Source organism: Sarcophilus harrisii, chromosome 5 (assembly GCF_902635505.1).
Source record: "Sarcophilus harrisii chromosome 5, mSarHar1.11, whole genome shotgun sequence".
Lineage (NCBI taxonomy): Eukaryota > Metazoa > Chordata > Mammalia > Dasyuromorphia > Dasyuridae > Sarcophilus > Sarcophilus harrisii.
The window spans coordinates 13,035,674-13,052,530 of NC_045430.1; the positions used below are offsets into that span (position 1 = coordinate 13,035,674).

The 16,857-nt window shown below is 58.6% G+C and overlaps 1 protein-coding gene across 3 annotated transcripts in view; it reads left to right on the top strand.

Moving 5' to 3' along the window:
- The window catches only part of TMEM184B (transmembrane protein 184B), a 39,201-nt gene extending 25,607 nt beyond the window's left edge, over positions 1–13,594 (top strand). For 2 of the 3 annotated variants that reach the window (XM_031940368.1, XM_031940367.1), the window contains exons 4-10: positions 1,478–1,568; positions 1,862–1,937; positions 7,920–8,011; positions 8,489–8,658; positions 9,381–9,575; positions 10,724–10,744; positions 11,330–13,594. In XM_031940368.1, the coding sequence (XP_031796228.1) occupies positions 1,478–1,568; positions 1,862–1,937; positions 7,920–8,011; positions 8,489–8,658; positions 9,381–9,575; positions 10,724–10,744; positions 11,330–11,574 (890 nt within the window). In that variant the 3' untranslated portion in view covers positions 11,575–13,594. The remainder of the gene's footprint in view (positions 1–1,477; positions 1,569–1,861; positions 1,938–7,919; positions 8,012–8,488; positions 8,659–9,380; positions 9,576–10,723; positions 10,745–11,329) is intronic. The other variant, XM_031940369.1, reaches the window with a different exon arrangement.
- The last annotated feature ends 3,263 nt before the right edge of the window (positions 13,595–16,857 follow it).

The window sequence follows — 16,857 nt, forward strand, 5'->3', positions numbered from 1 at the left end:
TTGGGGGCCTCTTCCAGCCAGGATTTCAGATCGTTGGAGACGAGAGCTGGTAGGCCCCCAGACCAGGTTTTGGCTGGCCCTAAATCCCTTGAACAAATGAACAAACAGTAAAAGGAGAGCAGCCTTTCCTCCCCCGTCATGAGCCCATGTCCTTGATGGCCAACACGGCCCGTCTGTCTGGGCATCACATTGCTGCCCAAGGGCTCTTCCATAAGGGCACATCTGACCACGTTCCCCCTGCTCAGCCAGCTCAGTGGCTTCCTCCTGCCCCTTTGTAGGGGACTCTGACCCTCTTGGGGCCCTGGACCTCTTGCGTGGGGTGGGCGAAGCCCATGGATTCTTCTCAGCGTCGTTTTTAAATGCAAAAAAAAATCTAGGAAAACGATTGTATCAAAATAGTGTTGTTTTTTTAAAGGGTCTAGGATCAAACAAACTCTTCCACCCAGCTCTCTAGCCTCCCTGCCCATCTTTCCCTTGCTCACTCTCTTCAAGCTGCCCCTCCCAGGTGATGTGGCAGCCGCTCTCATTGGTCGTTGCCCTGACCGTACTTTCTACCTAGAAGGCCCTCTCCCTCCCCTCCCACCTCATAGAAGCCTCCCCCTTTGCATGAAGCCCCTTCCTGACCCCAGTCTCCCTCCCAGATGCCCTTGTGTTTAAGGGACCTTGTATGAAGACCATAGGGCGTTTTAGGTGTGCTGGTGTCCCTCGCCAGAAGGTGAGCCCCTTGTTTTCCTCTTCATGCCAGTATCCCTCGTGGATCACATCCCCCTTGTGCCCCCCACGTGGCCTTGCTCGTGAGCCTCTGAGAAGGGCTGGTGCTGGCTCCTTGCCGGCTCCCGGGCTTCCATGGTCTTCCTCTGTGTGACAGGGCTGGTGCCTGCCTGCCAGCCATGATTGGGCATCTCCTCCGGTTCTCTCTTCTTCCCCTAGCTCAGTATCCTTCATGTCCCTCCTTGTTGCTAAGAACAGAGCCCTGTGTTTTCTCACATTCAGTTCTGTTTCCAGGTCCAGATTTTCTCCCCTCCCTCTCCCCTCACAGCCAAGGCTGATGGAGCAAGTGAAGGTGCTGAGGGCTCTGCCCTGGGCCCTTTCTCCCAGCGGCCTCAGGAAGAAGTGCCGGGCTTGTTGAGAAAGCGAGGCTTCAGGAGGGGAGGCACCGGCCCCTGGAGAGCCAGAGGAGGTTGTGGAGCTGGGCCTGGAGCCGAGTCTGAGCCCGGAACCCTTCCTCCACGGCCTGTTCCCCAGCGTGCTCTCCCATTGCCGTCTTCCATGTCAAGCCAGCTTCCTCTGCGTTTGTCGCTGGGCGCCGCCCCAAACTCCATTCCTGCCAGGGCAGTTTGCGATGTATCTCCACACCCCCCTCTCTTTCTCCCTCACACTCTGGTCGTGGGGTAGAAGGGCATTGCGCCCTGGGAGAGTGAAGCCCCGGCCATCTTGTTGGTCTCTCAGAAGTTGATTTGGGGCCTTTTCTCCACAGCTTTTGTCATCTACAACTTTCTGAGTCTCTGTTACGAGTACCTCGGAGGGGAAAGTGCCATCATGTCCGAGATCCGAGGGAAATCCATCGAGTGAGTAGTGGGCCTTCCCTGGAGCCCTGCTCCCCCTCCCTCCCTCTCACCTGCTCTGTGGCTCACGGTTACCTCCAGGTACTGCCTTTGGAGGGTGCCCCATCTCGGAATGGGCAAGGACAAGGTCTTCCTGACTCCCTGGACCTGGCTCCTTCCTGGTCCATGTCTTGCATCCACTGCAGAGCTGAGCCTTTTTTTCTCATGAGCTTGTCTAGGTTAGCCTGGTTGCTTCCCGACACCCTCTCCCCCATCCCTTTACCTCCCACTTCTGCTCACACCCGTCTCTCCTTCAGGTCAAGCTGCGTGTATGGAACCTGCTGCCTCTGGGGGAAGACGTACTCTATTGGCTTCCTCAGGTTCTGTAAACAGGTACGAGCTCGAGTATCATCTCCCTGCCAGTTGGCACCTTCCTGAGCAGTGGGCACTTTCATGGATGGTGGGTACCTCCCTGGGCAGTGGGCACCTTCCTGGTAATGGATACCTTGCTGGCAGTGGGCTCAGGCTTGTAGACCAGGGAGGGGTCTCATTACCAAGGTTACTGAGTCAGGATTTGGGAGCTGCAAGGCCTGGAGGAGCACGGGCTTGAGTGTGGCGAGGACGGATGAGGAAGCAGGGCAGGCCCAGGGCAGGGAGGGACCTGGGCCTCGGGCTCCCATTCGGGGTCCTCACAGGGCCATGTTACCCTAGAATGGAGAGGCAGCTGAGTGCGTTACGAGAGAGTGGGAGGGGAGAAGCCCAGGGAGCCAGACATATAGGCCCCAGCCCAGGGCAGCCAGGAGCTCCGTCTTGTCTCATTTCCCTTTTAAATCCGTGTCGCCATCGGCCCCCCAGGAACCATCCACCGTCCCGTTAGGGAAGTGGGAGTCCCAGCTGGGGGCGCTTGGAAGTCGATGCAGGAACCAGCCCCCTAAGTCTCCACCATGGAGCCGGGAGAGGAACCGGCCCCAGACGCTTAGTCATCGTGTGTGGGGTTCAGTGCGCAGGGGCCGGGGTGGGGGAGGGTGGTCACACACGAGAGCTTTTCGTCAGCTGAGGCTGGGTCAGGGGCCTCACGTTGCGGCTGGTGGGAGGGCATGACGAGGCAGATCGGCTCACATCACTCAGAGCCCCAAGCCCCATCGCACGCTTGGATCCTAGCAGACTCCCCATTCTCCCTTGTCTCATAGTGGGCCCCTGGAGTTGATCCTTAGCTTCCTAAGCAGCTCGGCCTTGGTCTAGCTCGAGGGTGTGAGCTGGGCCCAGCCCCGAGCCTGCTGGGCCATGCTGCCCTGGCCCCTCCGGTGTCGTGTGACCCGGAGCCCCCATCCCATGCTCTCTGACCCCGTTGGCACTGGCAGGCTTGGCTGGTGGCAGCCCAGCTTGGGTTGTGGTTGGGTGGGCTCTTGGGGGCCTGGGGTTGATGTTGCTGCCCGATGGGAGCTGATGTCCACGGGGCTGGGGCAGCTCGGAGCCTCCCCGGGAAGCGGGCGCCGGTCCTGTGTCTCTCCACATCTTCCCACACTCATGCTGATGGTCCTGGTTCTTTGAAGATTTTGCCACTAGAATTTTAGGGAAATACTAAGCAGTCCTCAGATTTACATGAGAGGTTCCCGTCATGGGCTCGTGTCCCTCACTGACTCGGTTTTGTTTTTTATTCTTGCCTTATGCCCACCACCCAATGCCACTTGATGAAAAATGTTTTCCTTCCTGCCCTCTCAGGGTCTAAAAATTTTTTTAGCAAAGGAAAGTCTCTTAGTCTCGAAGCCATTTTGGCTAAACGGCCCTGTTCTTTCCCTCTCTCCTCCCCTGTCCTGCCAGATCCACTGCCCTGACCTCTGTCGGGTTCTCTTCTATGACTCCTGATTGGCCCCAGTTCTAAAAGTTTACTAGTGGGGCCCAGCCAGAATCCGGTGTTCCTGATTCCCAGGCCCGCTATCTTTCTGGGTCAAGTCGTCATGGCTCTGATGAGCCCAATGACCAGGAATAGCCCCCCACACACACACACACACGTCCTAACCTGAAGCTTTATTGTGATGAGGAGATGCCAGTGGGTCGTGGAAGGTCCTGCCAGTGGTGAGATGCCAGTAAGTCTTAGAAGGGTATGCTAGTGGCGAAGAGCTGCCGGTGGCTCCTGAAAGGTTATGGCAGTGGATCTGGCAGTCTGCCATGCTAGAAAGCCTTGATCCAGGTACACGCTGTCCATTTTCCAAACACTAACCTCACCTAGCTCAGTGTGGTCCATCACCAAGAGGCTGGGGAATGGATGCTGAATACTGTGAGCATGGCAACCCACAAAACAGCAGCAAATTATGTAGCCCTGTTGTCTTGTGCCATAGTTTATAATTGTCATTTTCTTCACGTGAGATCCTTGTCTAATAACTAGTAGACACACTAAGCAGAGCAGGGGTCATTAACCCTTTATGTCTCAGATCCCCATCTCTCCCACCCCACTTGGTGGTCTGGTGAATCTTAGGGATTTCTCAGATTGTCATAAAATAAAATACCTAGTAATACAAAGTAACACATATTGAAATTATTGTTTAGAAAAAAAAAATTTTAAGCTCATAATCCGTAGGTTAAGAATCCCTGTACAAGGGGAACTAAACCAGAAGAAAAAAAAAGGAAGGAAGTAAAGAAGCATTTACTATAACACCTAATTATATATGAGTTGGGCCTTGTGCTAACACTTTACAAACGTTTCATTTGATCCTCACAACAACCCTGAGAGTAGGTTCTATAATTATTCTCATTTCACGGTTGGGGAAATGAAAGCAAACAGGTCAAGCGACTTGCCCACCCAGCTAGTGAGTGTCTGAAGCTGGATTTGAACTAAGATTTCCCCGACTCTGGGCCCAAAGTTGTACCCACTGTACCACCTAGCTCTTTTTAGGAATTTTTGCTGAGTACGGGGTGCAGGGGCAGGGGAGACGGACTCACAGATTCTCCAGAGACAGGTGATGTGAGAGCTGGTTTCATCCTTCATCCAAAGGCAATATAAACCATTATTTCATAACATACTTGCTGAGCTATATTCTTGCTGGACTCATAAGGATTGTCTGAAAAAGACCAGGATGAAGATAATTACAGCCTCTTACTAAGATCTGTCACAGAGGATAGAGGTAGAAAAGTCTACAAATAGCTCATTTACAACCCAATTTATGACCCACTCACATTAAACTGACGTGTATTAAAATAATCAGTGACTTCAGTGCAGTAGCAAGCAGAAGAGAAGATGTTTAAAAAAAAATGTTGCAAAATTAGTCACCAATAAGGCCAAAGATATATAGACAACCCAGGAGCCTCTTCTCTGTGATCTGCAAGAAAATATCTGGGAGGTGGGTCAGCTAGGTGGTGGAGTGGATAGAGCACCAGCCCTGAAGTCAGGAGGACCCGAGCTCAAATCTGGCCTCAGACGCTTCACGCTTCCTGGCTGTGTGACCCTGGGCAAGTTGCTTAACCCCAAGTACCTCAGCACCCAAAAAAAGCCTGGGAGGCATGATTAGTTTCAAATAACATCATGAAAAAAATAATGTTGTACGTTAACAGAAAACTTCTGGGTGCTGATAAAGGAATTATTTCCAAAATAGCTGTCTGTGAGGTCAGTTTGTTAGAACAGAGATTGAAATCAGTAATAAATTAGAATAAAAATGAAAAGAAGCTATTGTGATTCCAGTCTAACCTATTAAACAGTTTATTGGTTGCCTCAGAATATTAAATGGATAAAAGAATGTATATAGACATAGACTCACTACTTCCAAAGGAAGCTTTGTCTGTGTAAACTGACCAAACCATATTAGTTGTTAGATGCTTGACCCCCTTGTGAGACAGAGAGAGATAGCTAAGAGTGATATCAGTTCAAGCTAGAATTTCATCTGGAAGATCTTAAGGAGAAAGACGGTCGATTTTGAACACTTCCCCTTCATAAAATGGCAAGGCACTGTGGAAGGAAATCCTACTGACCGAAAGCTTCATGGGAAATGCACTGAAACGAGAACATCTCCGTAGCCCTTACTAATGAAACTGGAAGGATGACTAAAGGGATAAAACTGGAAAATACCTGCCAAGATTTCTACAGCAGATTTTCTTCTCCATCAGTGGCCGGGACCACCACATTCAGACTTACATTCTAGTCCCCAGCAGATAGCTTGAGAAAACCCAGCTCTAAAGAAACAAAAATGAGAAAACATGAGGGAGCTGCCATGTTTTGAGGGATCAAGTCTTTGGATTCCTGAAAGAAGGAAGAACTTGGAAAAACATGGGAGAAAATGTTTCCATTTGGAAAAAAATTATGGACCTTGTTATACTTTGTTTTTAAGGCAATAGCCAGACTGTATACTGACTCATGTGTTTTATTACTATCTCGATAAAGTCTACGCCCTTATTGGATGGAGTGAATGGAGCTATAAGAAAGAAACGGGCCAGTTTTAGCAAATGATTATGTAAAGCGTTATGCAATTTTACATTACTCAGTTGCCCCAGAGTCGTGAGGAGAACAAGATGCAACTCTTTTATGTTTGACTTATGGAAAATCATTTGAATCTATGGAACAAAATATTCAACACTGATTAAGCACCTACTGTGTGTCGGACACTACACTAAATACTGGGGACATAAAAAGGCTCAAAAAGCAGATAATTCCTGCCCTGAAGGATATCAGTTCAGTGCAAATTCCAAATTGAGGAGGGGAAAAGGGTGTCCCCCTTGGCTGAGGACAGAACCTCCAAATGCTGCGGTCTTCTATGTGAAATCTGTCATCAGGCCGTAATCATCCACACGGGAAAAACCGAGTGGATGAAAAGTGCCTTTTGTCCAAATGCCGCCGTGCAGTCAGACAGACGGAGAGAGAAACGATTCAGTGCCACGGGTCTCTGGGACAGATGCGGCTGGTTCTCAAACCAGGCCCCAAATTAAGGAGGATGAGGGAAGCGGGCTGGGCCGTGGCCTTTGGGAAATGGCTCCGTGCTCTTGGCTGGCCCGAGCGGCTCGGAGTGGATTTTCAGAAAGGAATTTTCCTATCGGACGTAGCCAGGGCCTGTTTTTAAATACCGTTCTCTTCTTTCCCAGTGATGTGATGGGACATGAATTCTCGTGGTGTGAGTCATGAGATTCCACTGGCGTGAGTCACGCAGTTCCACTGGATCTGAAGAACTTGAAGTTGCGGGCCATTCCCGTGTGAAGGGAGGGACGCCCAGTGGGGGTCACTGAGCTGTGACAGATAAGCGATGGGCAGTGGCGGCGTTTGTCCGGCCGCCCTTTCAGACGAGGGAGGGAGCAGCAGGGGATGGGGCAAGGGCAGGATCAGCTGGAGTCCCGGGGCTGGGCATTGCAAGAGGGATGTGAGTAGGTGGTCCAGGACCAGGCTCGCAGAAGGGAGAGGAGCCCCAGGACGTGACCTGGCCGGCCCCAGCTCTCCTGCTTCCTCCGGCGCTGTCTGGGGGAGGACGTCGTTTCCTGTTCGCTGTTGTTCCTGACCTCTTTCTCCACCCACCTCCCCAGTATTATCTGTGAGGAGGCATTGAGGTTTCCATTACTTGGGCCAGCAGGTCGGAGCCAGTGGTCCTGGCGGCAGGCCGGGGTGATGGGCCGTCCTCTCGAGCCTCCTCAGGGAGCGCCAGCTCGGGACCCTCACTGGCCCTAGGGATCTTGGGCCCTCTCTGGGGCATCTGTAAATGAATTAGACCTTCCTCATCCCTGCCAACTGTCGGGTCTGTGAGAATGGATGGCGAGTCAGGCTTGGAAGCAGGAAGGCCTGAATTCAAGTCAGTTTGCTCCTCTGTGAAATGGGAATCCAAGTGGCCCTTTCCTCACAGAGCTGGTGAAAGATCACACGCGCTGGTGTATCCATAGAGTGCTGGGTAACTGCGCGCTGCCGTCATGAGGCCGCGGCGCCAGCCTCATTGTGTTGCACAGCACATCTGCCCCTTGCCCGCTGCCTCTCTCATGAATCACAGCTCTGTCTGGGCCCCTAATGAGGGCTTTGGAGCCCACAGAGGCTGGTGCAGAACCAGGGCAGGGAGGGTGGTCCCGGCAGTTAAGCTAGTGACTGTGCTTAGTGAGGTCACGGAGGTCCCCACAGGAGCTCATCCCACCTCATCTGGGAAATGCCGCCGGCCCCCCGAGAGCCGTGCTGGGAATGTCCGGGAGGACCTGGTCTGGTCAGGAGGGACAGGCCCGGGGCCCAGAGGGGCGCAGTCACAGCCGTCCGTCCTGGAGCGCCACCCTTGGAAAGGGGGGAGGCTGCTCAGTGGGGCCCAGCTGGGGGGGGGGGAGGTGAGAGGACCCAGGGTGTTAGCGGCCTGCCTGGGACTGGGGCGCCATGGCCCCACGGGCCCCATTGCTCCCCATTCTCCTCACCTCCCAGCTTCCTTCCAGGCCACCCTGCAGTTCTGTGTGGTGAAGCCCCTCATGGCCATCAGCACGGTGATCCTGCAGGCCTTCGGGAAGTACCGGGACGGCGACTTCGAGTAAGTGGGTACTGTCGGGGGTGGGGAGGTGGGGAAGGAGACAGAGACAGAGAGAGACAGAGAGACAGAGCACATGTGGGTCAGTGTGTGCACCCCAGGCACCCCCCGGCAGAGAGTGACTTGTCCCTCCCGTAAGGGTGGCTTTGAATTCCCCCACATGGCTTGGGGACCTGTCACAGCCAGGAAGCTGAGTAAGCCCCGTGGGGGGGCACTCTGGTTGTTGCTCCCCTCTGAGGGCCGCCGGCACCAGGAGCCCGGGCAGAGTGACCAGGGTCTGGGCCAGGGGCAGGCTGGGCCCGGGGCATCTCGGGCTGCGGCTCCTCCTGCCGAGCGCACCCCCGCTCTCGCCCGGCCCCTCTAGATCCCAGTGGAGACATGAGTGCCCTGGGCCTCCCTGGGGCCGCACCTGGCTGTGTGGCGCTGGCGGCCTGGACAGAACAGGGAGGCCGGGGGCGCTCACGTCTTCTCCTCCTGCAGCGTTACCAGCGGCTACCTCTATGTGACCATCATCTACAACATCTCGGTCAGCCTGGCCCTCTACGCCCTTTTCCTCTTCTACTTTGCCACCCGGGAGCTGCTCAGCCCCTACAGCCCCGTCCTCAAGTTCTTCATGGTCAAGTCTGTGATCTTCCTCTCCTTCTGGCAAGGTGAGGCCGGCCCCGGTGGGGAGGCTGGGCCGCGGGGGCTGGGAGGTGGGGGGCGGGAAGGGGCAGGGCATGGAGGCCAGGATGGGGTTCGGCGCTATTTCCTGCCAGCCCCATAGTGAGAGGAAGCCCAGACATGGCCCCCCCCCCCGCTGGCCTGCTGGTGCCCCCCTGGCAGTGAGGGCAGCTGCTGGGCTCCCTGGGGATGTGGGCTGGGGTGGGGAGAACGAGGGTTCCTCACGTACCTCCCCAGCCTCCCTCCCTCAGCACCGCTCAGGGGCCCCTGGGGTAACCCCAGCACATCCCGGGCTGGCGTGGTCCTGCCTTGAAGCCCCACTTTCCCACCTGACAATCCTTCCCAGTCATGTTGCCTGCTCTCTGGCTTCTGCACTTTCTTCACTCCCTTCCCCAGCCCGGTCACTCCCCTCGGGACACGTGCGGTCCCCTCCTGCTTCGGCCCCTCCTCACTGAGCCCAGCGCCCATCTGGGGGGCAGCCACCTCTGGCCCAAGTGGAGGCTTCTCAGGGCAGCCCAAGATTCCTCACTGGGGCTTCCATCTGGCCCTGCTGGACTCCTGGGCCCTCTGACCCCTGCTGCTTCTTTTAAACTTGAGACCCCCAGCCCTTCTTCTAGACCCTTCAGACCCCCGGATCCCCTTCCCCCCAGCTGCTTACCTGCCCTGCCCCCCCTGCTGCCAGTCACGGCCTCCTTGTCCCCCACCCCAGGCATGCTGCTGGCCATCCTGGAGAAGTGCGGAGCCATCCCCAAGATCCACTCGGCGGAGGTGTCGGTGGGGGAGGGCACCGTGGCCGCCGGCTACCAGGACTTCATCATCTGCGTGGAGATGTTCTTTGCCTCCCTGGCGCTGCGCCACGCCTTCACCTACAGGGTCTATGCGGACAAGAGGCTCGATGCCCAAGGTAGGGGGGGTGCCCGAGGGGCCCGTGGGCGGGGATGGGCGGGGACCACCTGGATCGCGCCTCCTGCTCGCACTGCTGGCTCCTGGTGGCTCTGTGGGGGGCAGAGAAGCTGTCCGGTCTGAGGTCAGGGAAACGGAGGCTCCTTTAGTGCCTGGGGTGTCGGGGTCCCGGGGGCTCACTGCCACCTCGTGTCCAAAGTCAGCACTGACCAACTGAGGCGATGCCCCGAGTGAGGGTGACCAGGACCGGGGGCCACCCTAGAGACCCAGGGAGAGACCAAGGCCCCCTGAGCACCCCTTGCTCTCTGAAGTTCCTCCCTTTCCCACCAATCTTTGTACTGTCCTGGAGGAAGCTCCATGGCCACTTCCTGTCACCAAGCTCTCGTTAGGTGCTGGGGCTCTCTGTGACCGAGGAGATGCTTCCCTTCCCAGGAGCTGAGGCCGGTGCCCTCCCAGCCTGGGAAGTCCCTTCGAGGGCTTCGCCCTTCCCCGACACTCACATCCATCATCCATTCCTGTGCCCCTGGGCACCCCCACCCACTTCTCCCTGCGCCCAGAGAAGGCCGGTGCTTGCCAGGGTGTCTGCCCTGGGAGAGTGTCCGACCCCCCGCCCACATGCCCCGGCCACCTGGTCCCCACCTGAGGGTCCGGCCGCCAGACCCAGAGCTGGAGCAGGCCACTTGCCCCTCTCCCCGCCCCCGAAGTGATGCAGGCCCTGAGCCTGGGCCGGTGGGTGGGGATAACCTGGGCTGGAGGCGGGGTCTGAGGCCTTCCCGGACAGAGAGCTCCAGGCCCCAGGCCCTGCTCCTGGCTCCAGAGTATCCTGTCGGGGCACCCATCAGCATTTATTAGGCTCTCTCTGTGGGCCAGCCCTGGGGGAGTTCGCGGGGATGGGAGGCCCGAGCAGCCAGAGAGGGGCAGGGGCTCTTCCCTGCAGGTCCCAAAGGCTCTCAGGCTCGGGCCGGGGAGGGGGCAGGGGCTCAGGGTTGCTGTGCCACGGGGCGTCCCAGAGTGCTGGAGAGGCCGGGGTTTGCTGGGGCTGTCGGGAGCGCTCTTTTCATTCAGTTATCTGCCATCTTTCTGTCTCTGGTTCCCTCTCCCTTCTCTCTCTCTCCCCGCCCCCACCCCCGGCCGCCTGATGCTGTGCAGTGCCGGCGTACGGCCCCTACGGTAGGTACCCGGCCGCCCGGCCTCCCTGCTCGCCTGCTCGCCAGCATGCCTCCGTCCTCCCCGAGCTCTGCCCTTTCGGCCGCTTCTCCCACCCCCAAGCCCTGCAGCCTTCCTCCTGTGCCCCCTGCACGGGGCGCGTCCGCGGCCCCAGGGAAGGGCCCAAAGCCGGGATGTCATCGGGGGGAGCTCCCCGCCACCCAGCTGCTTGTGCTGGGGGCCCTGGGAGGAGTGTGGGGAGCATTCTGGGGGCCACCTGGAGTGGGCTCTCCTCCCCAGGGATGGGGTGCTCCCTCCCCTCAACCCCCGGCTCCTCATCCGTCTTCCCGTGGGGCTCCTGCGGCCTCGCCCCAGCCCCATGGTCCCCTCCTGCCAGTTTCCTTCCCTTTTCTCCCCGAGGCCCCGGGAGCAGAAGGGCCCGGCCCGGGCGGCATCCCCACTGTCTGGGCCCGGCCGGGCCGGCCCCGCCTCCCTCCTGCATCCTCAGCTCCACCACTGACCGCACAGCGTGGGCGTCCCCACCTGTTGTGGGCCCTGGTTGGGGGGCACTGGGCACGCCCCCAGACTCCTCTCCCCCTCCTCCCACAGGCCGCTGCGCACCCATGAAGAGCATCTCCAGCAGCCTCAAGGAGACCATGAACCCCCACGACATCGTGCAGGATGCCATCCACAACTTCTCCCCGGCCTACCAGCAGTACACGCAGCAGTCCACGCTGGAGCACGGCCCCTCCTGGAGGACCGGCGCCCACGTGCTGGCCCGCTCCCACAGCCTGGGCGGCGGCGCCCGCGACAACGAGAAGACCCTCCTGCTGAGCTCCGACGACGAGTTCTAGGGGCCGTGGGCGCGGGCTGGGAGGGGCCGCGCTGGAAATTGGCGAGCGCGGCCTTGGGGCCTCCCCTTAATTTATTAAACCAGAGACATGAGTCACGGCGCTTCCCGGACGGGCCCGGCCTTGCCCACGAGGCTTCTGAGCGACAAGCCAGGCGCCCTCTGGAAGTGGGGACGGGGACCCTGGGAGAGAGAGCAGGCTGAGCACGTGGCTTGGGAGCCCCCTCTGGCCGGCCCCGGCCATTCCAGGCCGTTCCAGGCCCAGCGATATCTGACCTGGAGGATGGGGGGGGGGGGGCACAAGCCCCTCCCACCCTCTCCCCCAGCCCACGTTCTCCCTTGGAGCTGGCGCCGAGCCAGGCCCCCGGGCCCAGGGATGGGACAAGGTGCAGCCCAGCTCCCCACCTAATTGTGCAATACAGCCCTCCTTCCTGCTCCCTTTGTCCGGGTGGGGGAGCTCAGCCTCGCTCCGGAGAGGGAAGTCGGGAAGACGCGGGACCCCTCTCTGTTCCTCACCACATTGACATGTGGGGCAGAGCTGCTGCACCCGGCCCGTGCTCCCTCCCTGGGGGACCATCGTTCCCATGGAAACCACAGACCCTCCCCCCCAGATGTGGGGAGGAGAACGCCTCAGGGCAGAGGTGGGGGCCCTAGGGCCGCCCTCCTGCATCTCAGCCCGGTCTCCCACCCGACTACTCCCAGCAGCCTCCCTGCTAGCCTCAGAGCGCTGGGGGGGAGAGAGCAGTGAGGGGAGGGAAGAAAGCTTGAGGATAGAAGGGTCCGGCCCAACCCTCCCGTCTCCTGGCCTGGCAGGGCTCTGGGAACTGCCTCCCCCAGAAGCCCCGAATCTCGTGTGCCTTAATTTCTCTGCAGTTCTGTTCCCCTCCCCCCCCCCCCCCCCCCCCCCCCCCCCCCGCCAGGTGTGTCCACCTTGTTCCAGCCCCGACCGGGAGCCAGCTGCTACCTGGATGTCTGCCGCTAGGCTACAGGGGGAGGGGAGGCAGCCGGTGTCAGGACGCCCCCTCCTCACCCATACTGCCACCTCCCCCATCCCCCCATCCCTACCTTGGGGCCCTTTCTAGACAAGGAGGCAGGAATGGGCAGTCAAGGCTGAATGAGCAGATCTCTTGTAATTAGTAAATCAGAACTCTGAAATGCATGAAACTCTCCCCCCTTCACCCCCCATCACCCCCTGGCCTTTTGGGGAGAGGGCTGTCGGGAGCCCCTAGTTAGGTGGACTTCCCGTACCTGCAGGAGGGCCCCATGTTAGGGCCTCCCCCGGGGACAGACGAGGACAGGGAGGCCTATTGAGATCTTCCCCCAGATGTCTTCCTGGCCCCTTGGGCGAGGGCAAGGACAAGAAACTCCATGAGGTGGACCCTGCGGGCCGTTGGCTCCGTGGGGGACGGGGGGCAGGGAGGAAGAGCTTGACCTTTCTCCTTGGGCTCCCAGCAGTGATTCCAAAAGGAACTCCCCGACTTCCCCTGGTGGCGCTGGGTTCTCTCCTCCTGCCCCCCCTCCCCACCCCCCATCGGTGTGGGCTTTAGCCACCGCCCCCATCGAGAAGGCCGGGCATCTGCCCACTGTCTTCCTCCCTCTTCCACCATCCCCCCACCACGGCCTCTCCCTCTGCAAGCCTTTTGGGCCAAAGTAGCGGTCGCTGCCCCTTGCTCGCAAAGGCCCGGAGCCTCTCGGGGCAGCGGGTTGGGGGGGCTCCTCCCCCCTGCTCTTTTTCTGTGTAATTCCCTCCCTGCCCTTTTTGTATGATTATTATTTTCAGGTAGAGTAGCTCTTTGTACATAAAGAAGACTCGCGCCCTTCGCCGTCTGCTCCACGAGAAGTCAGGGCCTCCTAGTTTTGTACGTAGGTAGGATTGCCACGGCTCCCCCAGAAAGCAGCTCTCTCTATTTTGGTCTCTGTGATATTTTCAAGGTGCCGGGACAGGAGCAAGCCGACAAGCTGAGAGATTATCTATCTATCTATCTATATATATATATGAGATAATATAGATTGTACTGAAATCAGTTGGGCCTGTGGGTGATTTGTGACCGTGGAGGTCTGTGGGGTGTTGGGCTCGGGGTGTGACTTGGCTCCCAAAGCGGGAGCTGACGGGGGGGCGGCCCGGGCTGGCTGAGGGACGGCGGCGTAGCCTGAGCCTGGCGCTTTGGCAGAAAAGCCCCTAACTCCCCCGGAGACCTGGCAGGGGGCACCCTCAGCGACCTGGGGGCCCCAGCCCGGGCTGGGATTGAAGGTGGAACAAATCTCATCCCTCTGGTCCTCAGAGAAGTGCTTCTTGGTCACAGCAAACAAACAAGATTAGCACCAGGCCCTGAGCCCCTGCCCCTTCATCTCACCCAGGGGCACTCGCCCCTTCTGCCTTCATCACTCGCTGCCCAAGTGACTCGGACCCTCCCTGCCACCTCCCAGAACCCACTCCCCCCGGCAGCCTTGGGGTGGGGGATTAAGCCCTCTCTCGCTGAGGACGAGGGAAAGTCGGAGCATCACTTCACCAGCTCCTCCCAGAGGGCCCCTCCTCTGCACCCCACAGAGCTGCTCGGGTTGGCACTGTGCCCGCAGCCCGAGCCAGGTGTGCATGAGGCGAGGGGGCTGCAAAGCCGCGTGCCTCCAGAGGGCCCGGCCCGGCTCAGCTTACTGACGTGAGCCCCCTGGAATGTGGCGGGGGTGGGGGAAATTCCCCAGCAGCCTTTGACCTCTGTAAACATAGCTGCCTTGTCATCCCTCCTGGAGCGTCCTGCTAAGCCTGCTGCCAACAGCTGGCCGGGCCCGGGGGAGGCTGAGCTCAGCACTTTGGGCAAAGGGGTCAGCGGGCTGGGGGCTCACACTGTATTGGGGCCCATCCCAGCCCTCGTGGAGCGTGGGGAGGCGATGGTGATACAGGATCCCAGCAGCAGAGCCGGAGCCCCGCTAGTCCAGCTCCCCCAGATTCCCCCATTATACAGAGTGGGCAGTGACAGGTTCCTTCAGCGTCAGTGGGATTGGAACCCAGAGCCTCTAACTTCCAAGCTCATTTGTCTCCCAATCCACCTCCTGAATGGAATAACGGGGGCAGGGAGGCCAATCTGTCCCGACTTGAATCACAGGATGTCAGATTTGGGGATCCGTGTAATCCACCCCTCTCTCTTAACCAGGAAACTGCAGTTGGGCCTGGGGGGGGGGGAGGGCTTGGTGAAGAAGGAATCAGCAGAGGGGTCTGCAGCAGAAAGGCCCTGCTCTCTAGAAATTTCCATCACCCTGGGGCAGACCCCTGGGGCAGGTGGGAGGAACGTGGGCCCAGGGCCCATCCTGCTTCCCAGGCGGTATCCCAGGGCGCCAGGCCTTCCCTCTGGGAGCCCCCTGAACACTCGATCCCCAGGTTCCCTTGTCCTGCTGTCGCCCACCCGCTCACAGCTACACTTGATAGAGGATTACAGGCGGAGAAGGACCGTCTCATCCAAGCGGGGGCCGGACACTATGGGGGCAGAGCAGACTCGCCCACTCCACGTTCAGCCCTTTCCTTAGCCTCTCGCCAACATAGAGGAGAATCGGGGTTCCCATTTCTAGGGTAAATTCAGGGTGCACAAGGGTTTCCTCGTGTGGGGAAAGGGCTCTGGCGAAATGACATGCCCAGAGTCACACCACCAGCAGGCGAGACCCAGGCCCAGGTTTTCTGCCTCAACTCGGTGTTTAGTAGAAACAGTTAAAAAGCGTGTCCTGTTCTAGCCCAGCTTGGCTTCCTGGAGACTGTCCTTGTTCTGGGTCCTGCTGCTGGGGCAGCGCTTCTCCTCCGGGAGACACATCTCCCTCATGGCCTCCCTGAGGCTTTCTCCAGGTCTTTCCACTGGGCCTTACACAACACGGTGTTATATAAGTGTGGAGGGAAGAGGGCGATTTGGACCACGTTTCCGCCCCAGAATCTCCCCTCCTGGGAGATCTTTACTGTAGGAGAACTGTTTGGGGATCATGCACTGGACCAGATCCCCTGAGATCTTCCAGTTCTAAAATTTGTTGATTAGGGAGAAGACCCTAGATTAGAAAGCGTTTCCGCTGGGCTAGAAGGAACTAAGTGGGTTCACCTGCTGATTCTGTGAGCCTGGAACGGGGCGGGTGCAACTACAGATTCAAGAGCCAGTCCCGCGCCTCCCTTGCTGTTTCCATTCATCCCAAGGTCGCTCCCAGGACACAATCCAGGCCACACTCTCAACTCAGTGAAAAAGAACTTGCTTTATTCAGAAAGTCTACAAAATACAGGAGGCGAGCAGCGCTTACTGTAAGTCAGAAAATAAATAAATTCTGGAACCCCTAGAGGGCATTTCTCAAGGTCTTCTGTTACATATAAGATAAAATGTGATTTATTTGAAGATATAAAATATAACGTCCACTCGTCCACTTTCCCACCCAGACTGGGCTCCAGTAAGGTGGGCTGGTAGCTGTGGCGGAGAATAACTTACATCTGTGCAATAAATAAAAAAGAGGTTGAGGCCGGACAGGGAGGGGGGCATCCGGGCAAGGAGAGGCTGGGGATGTGGTCAGAGGAGGGGGCCCCGAAAGGCTTTGCTGCTTTGGAAGACCAGAAACCCTAGAATTTTAGCCCCCTCCTCCCCAAAAGTGCTCACGGGAGTGGGTCCCAGCCCTTCCTGACTGGAAGCGGGGAGGGGGGCATTTTATGCTGGGTACCCCACCCCGCACCCTCATCAGCTCACAAAGCCGGCCTGCCTGGCTTTTTCTAAGTGCCCATCCTGGGCAGACTGCCCGGCCTCCCGAGCCCCCCACCCCACCCCGGTTCTCTGGAAGCCCAGGAATAATAAGTCTCCCGGGAGGCCCGGCCCTGGGGTCAGCTCCTGGGGGCTTGGAAGCTCTGTCTGCACCCCCTCCGGAAGCCCCATCCCTCAGGAAGCCAGTTCCCACCTGCTTCCAAAGGGCCAAGAAAAGAAAAATGGGAGGGGTGCGGGGCCGGCCCCAGCTCGTTCCCCGGCCTGGGAAGACACTGGCCCGGCCGTTCCCTCCCGGGGCTGCACTGCAGGGAAGGCAGGAGCCAGGGCTCCGTCAAAATTGGCACAAAGTGGGGCCGGCGATCTTGGTTCTCCAGCGGAGAAGGGGCTCCCCCCGGGGCCTGGTTCGGCGGCCTTCCCCCCCGGGGCCCGCACTCCCTCTGCCCGCCCCCCAGGGCTGGGGGGGGCGGAAAACGCTGGGTCCCTCGGGACTCAGAAACAACCTACCGTGGAAGTGACTGGGGGGGGCCAGCGGATGGGGGGGCCCTCAAGTTTAAAAACTTGACAGGAGGCGGGGC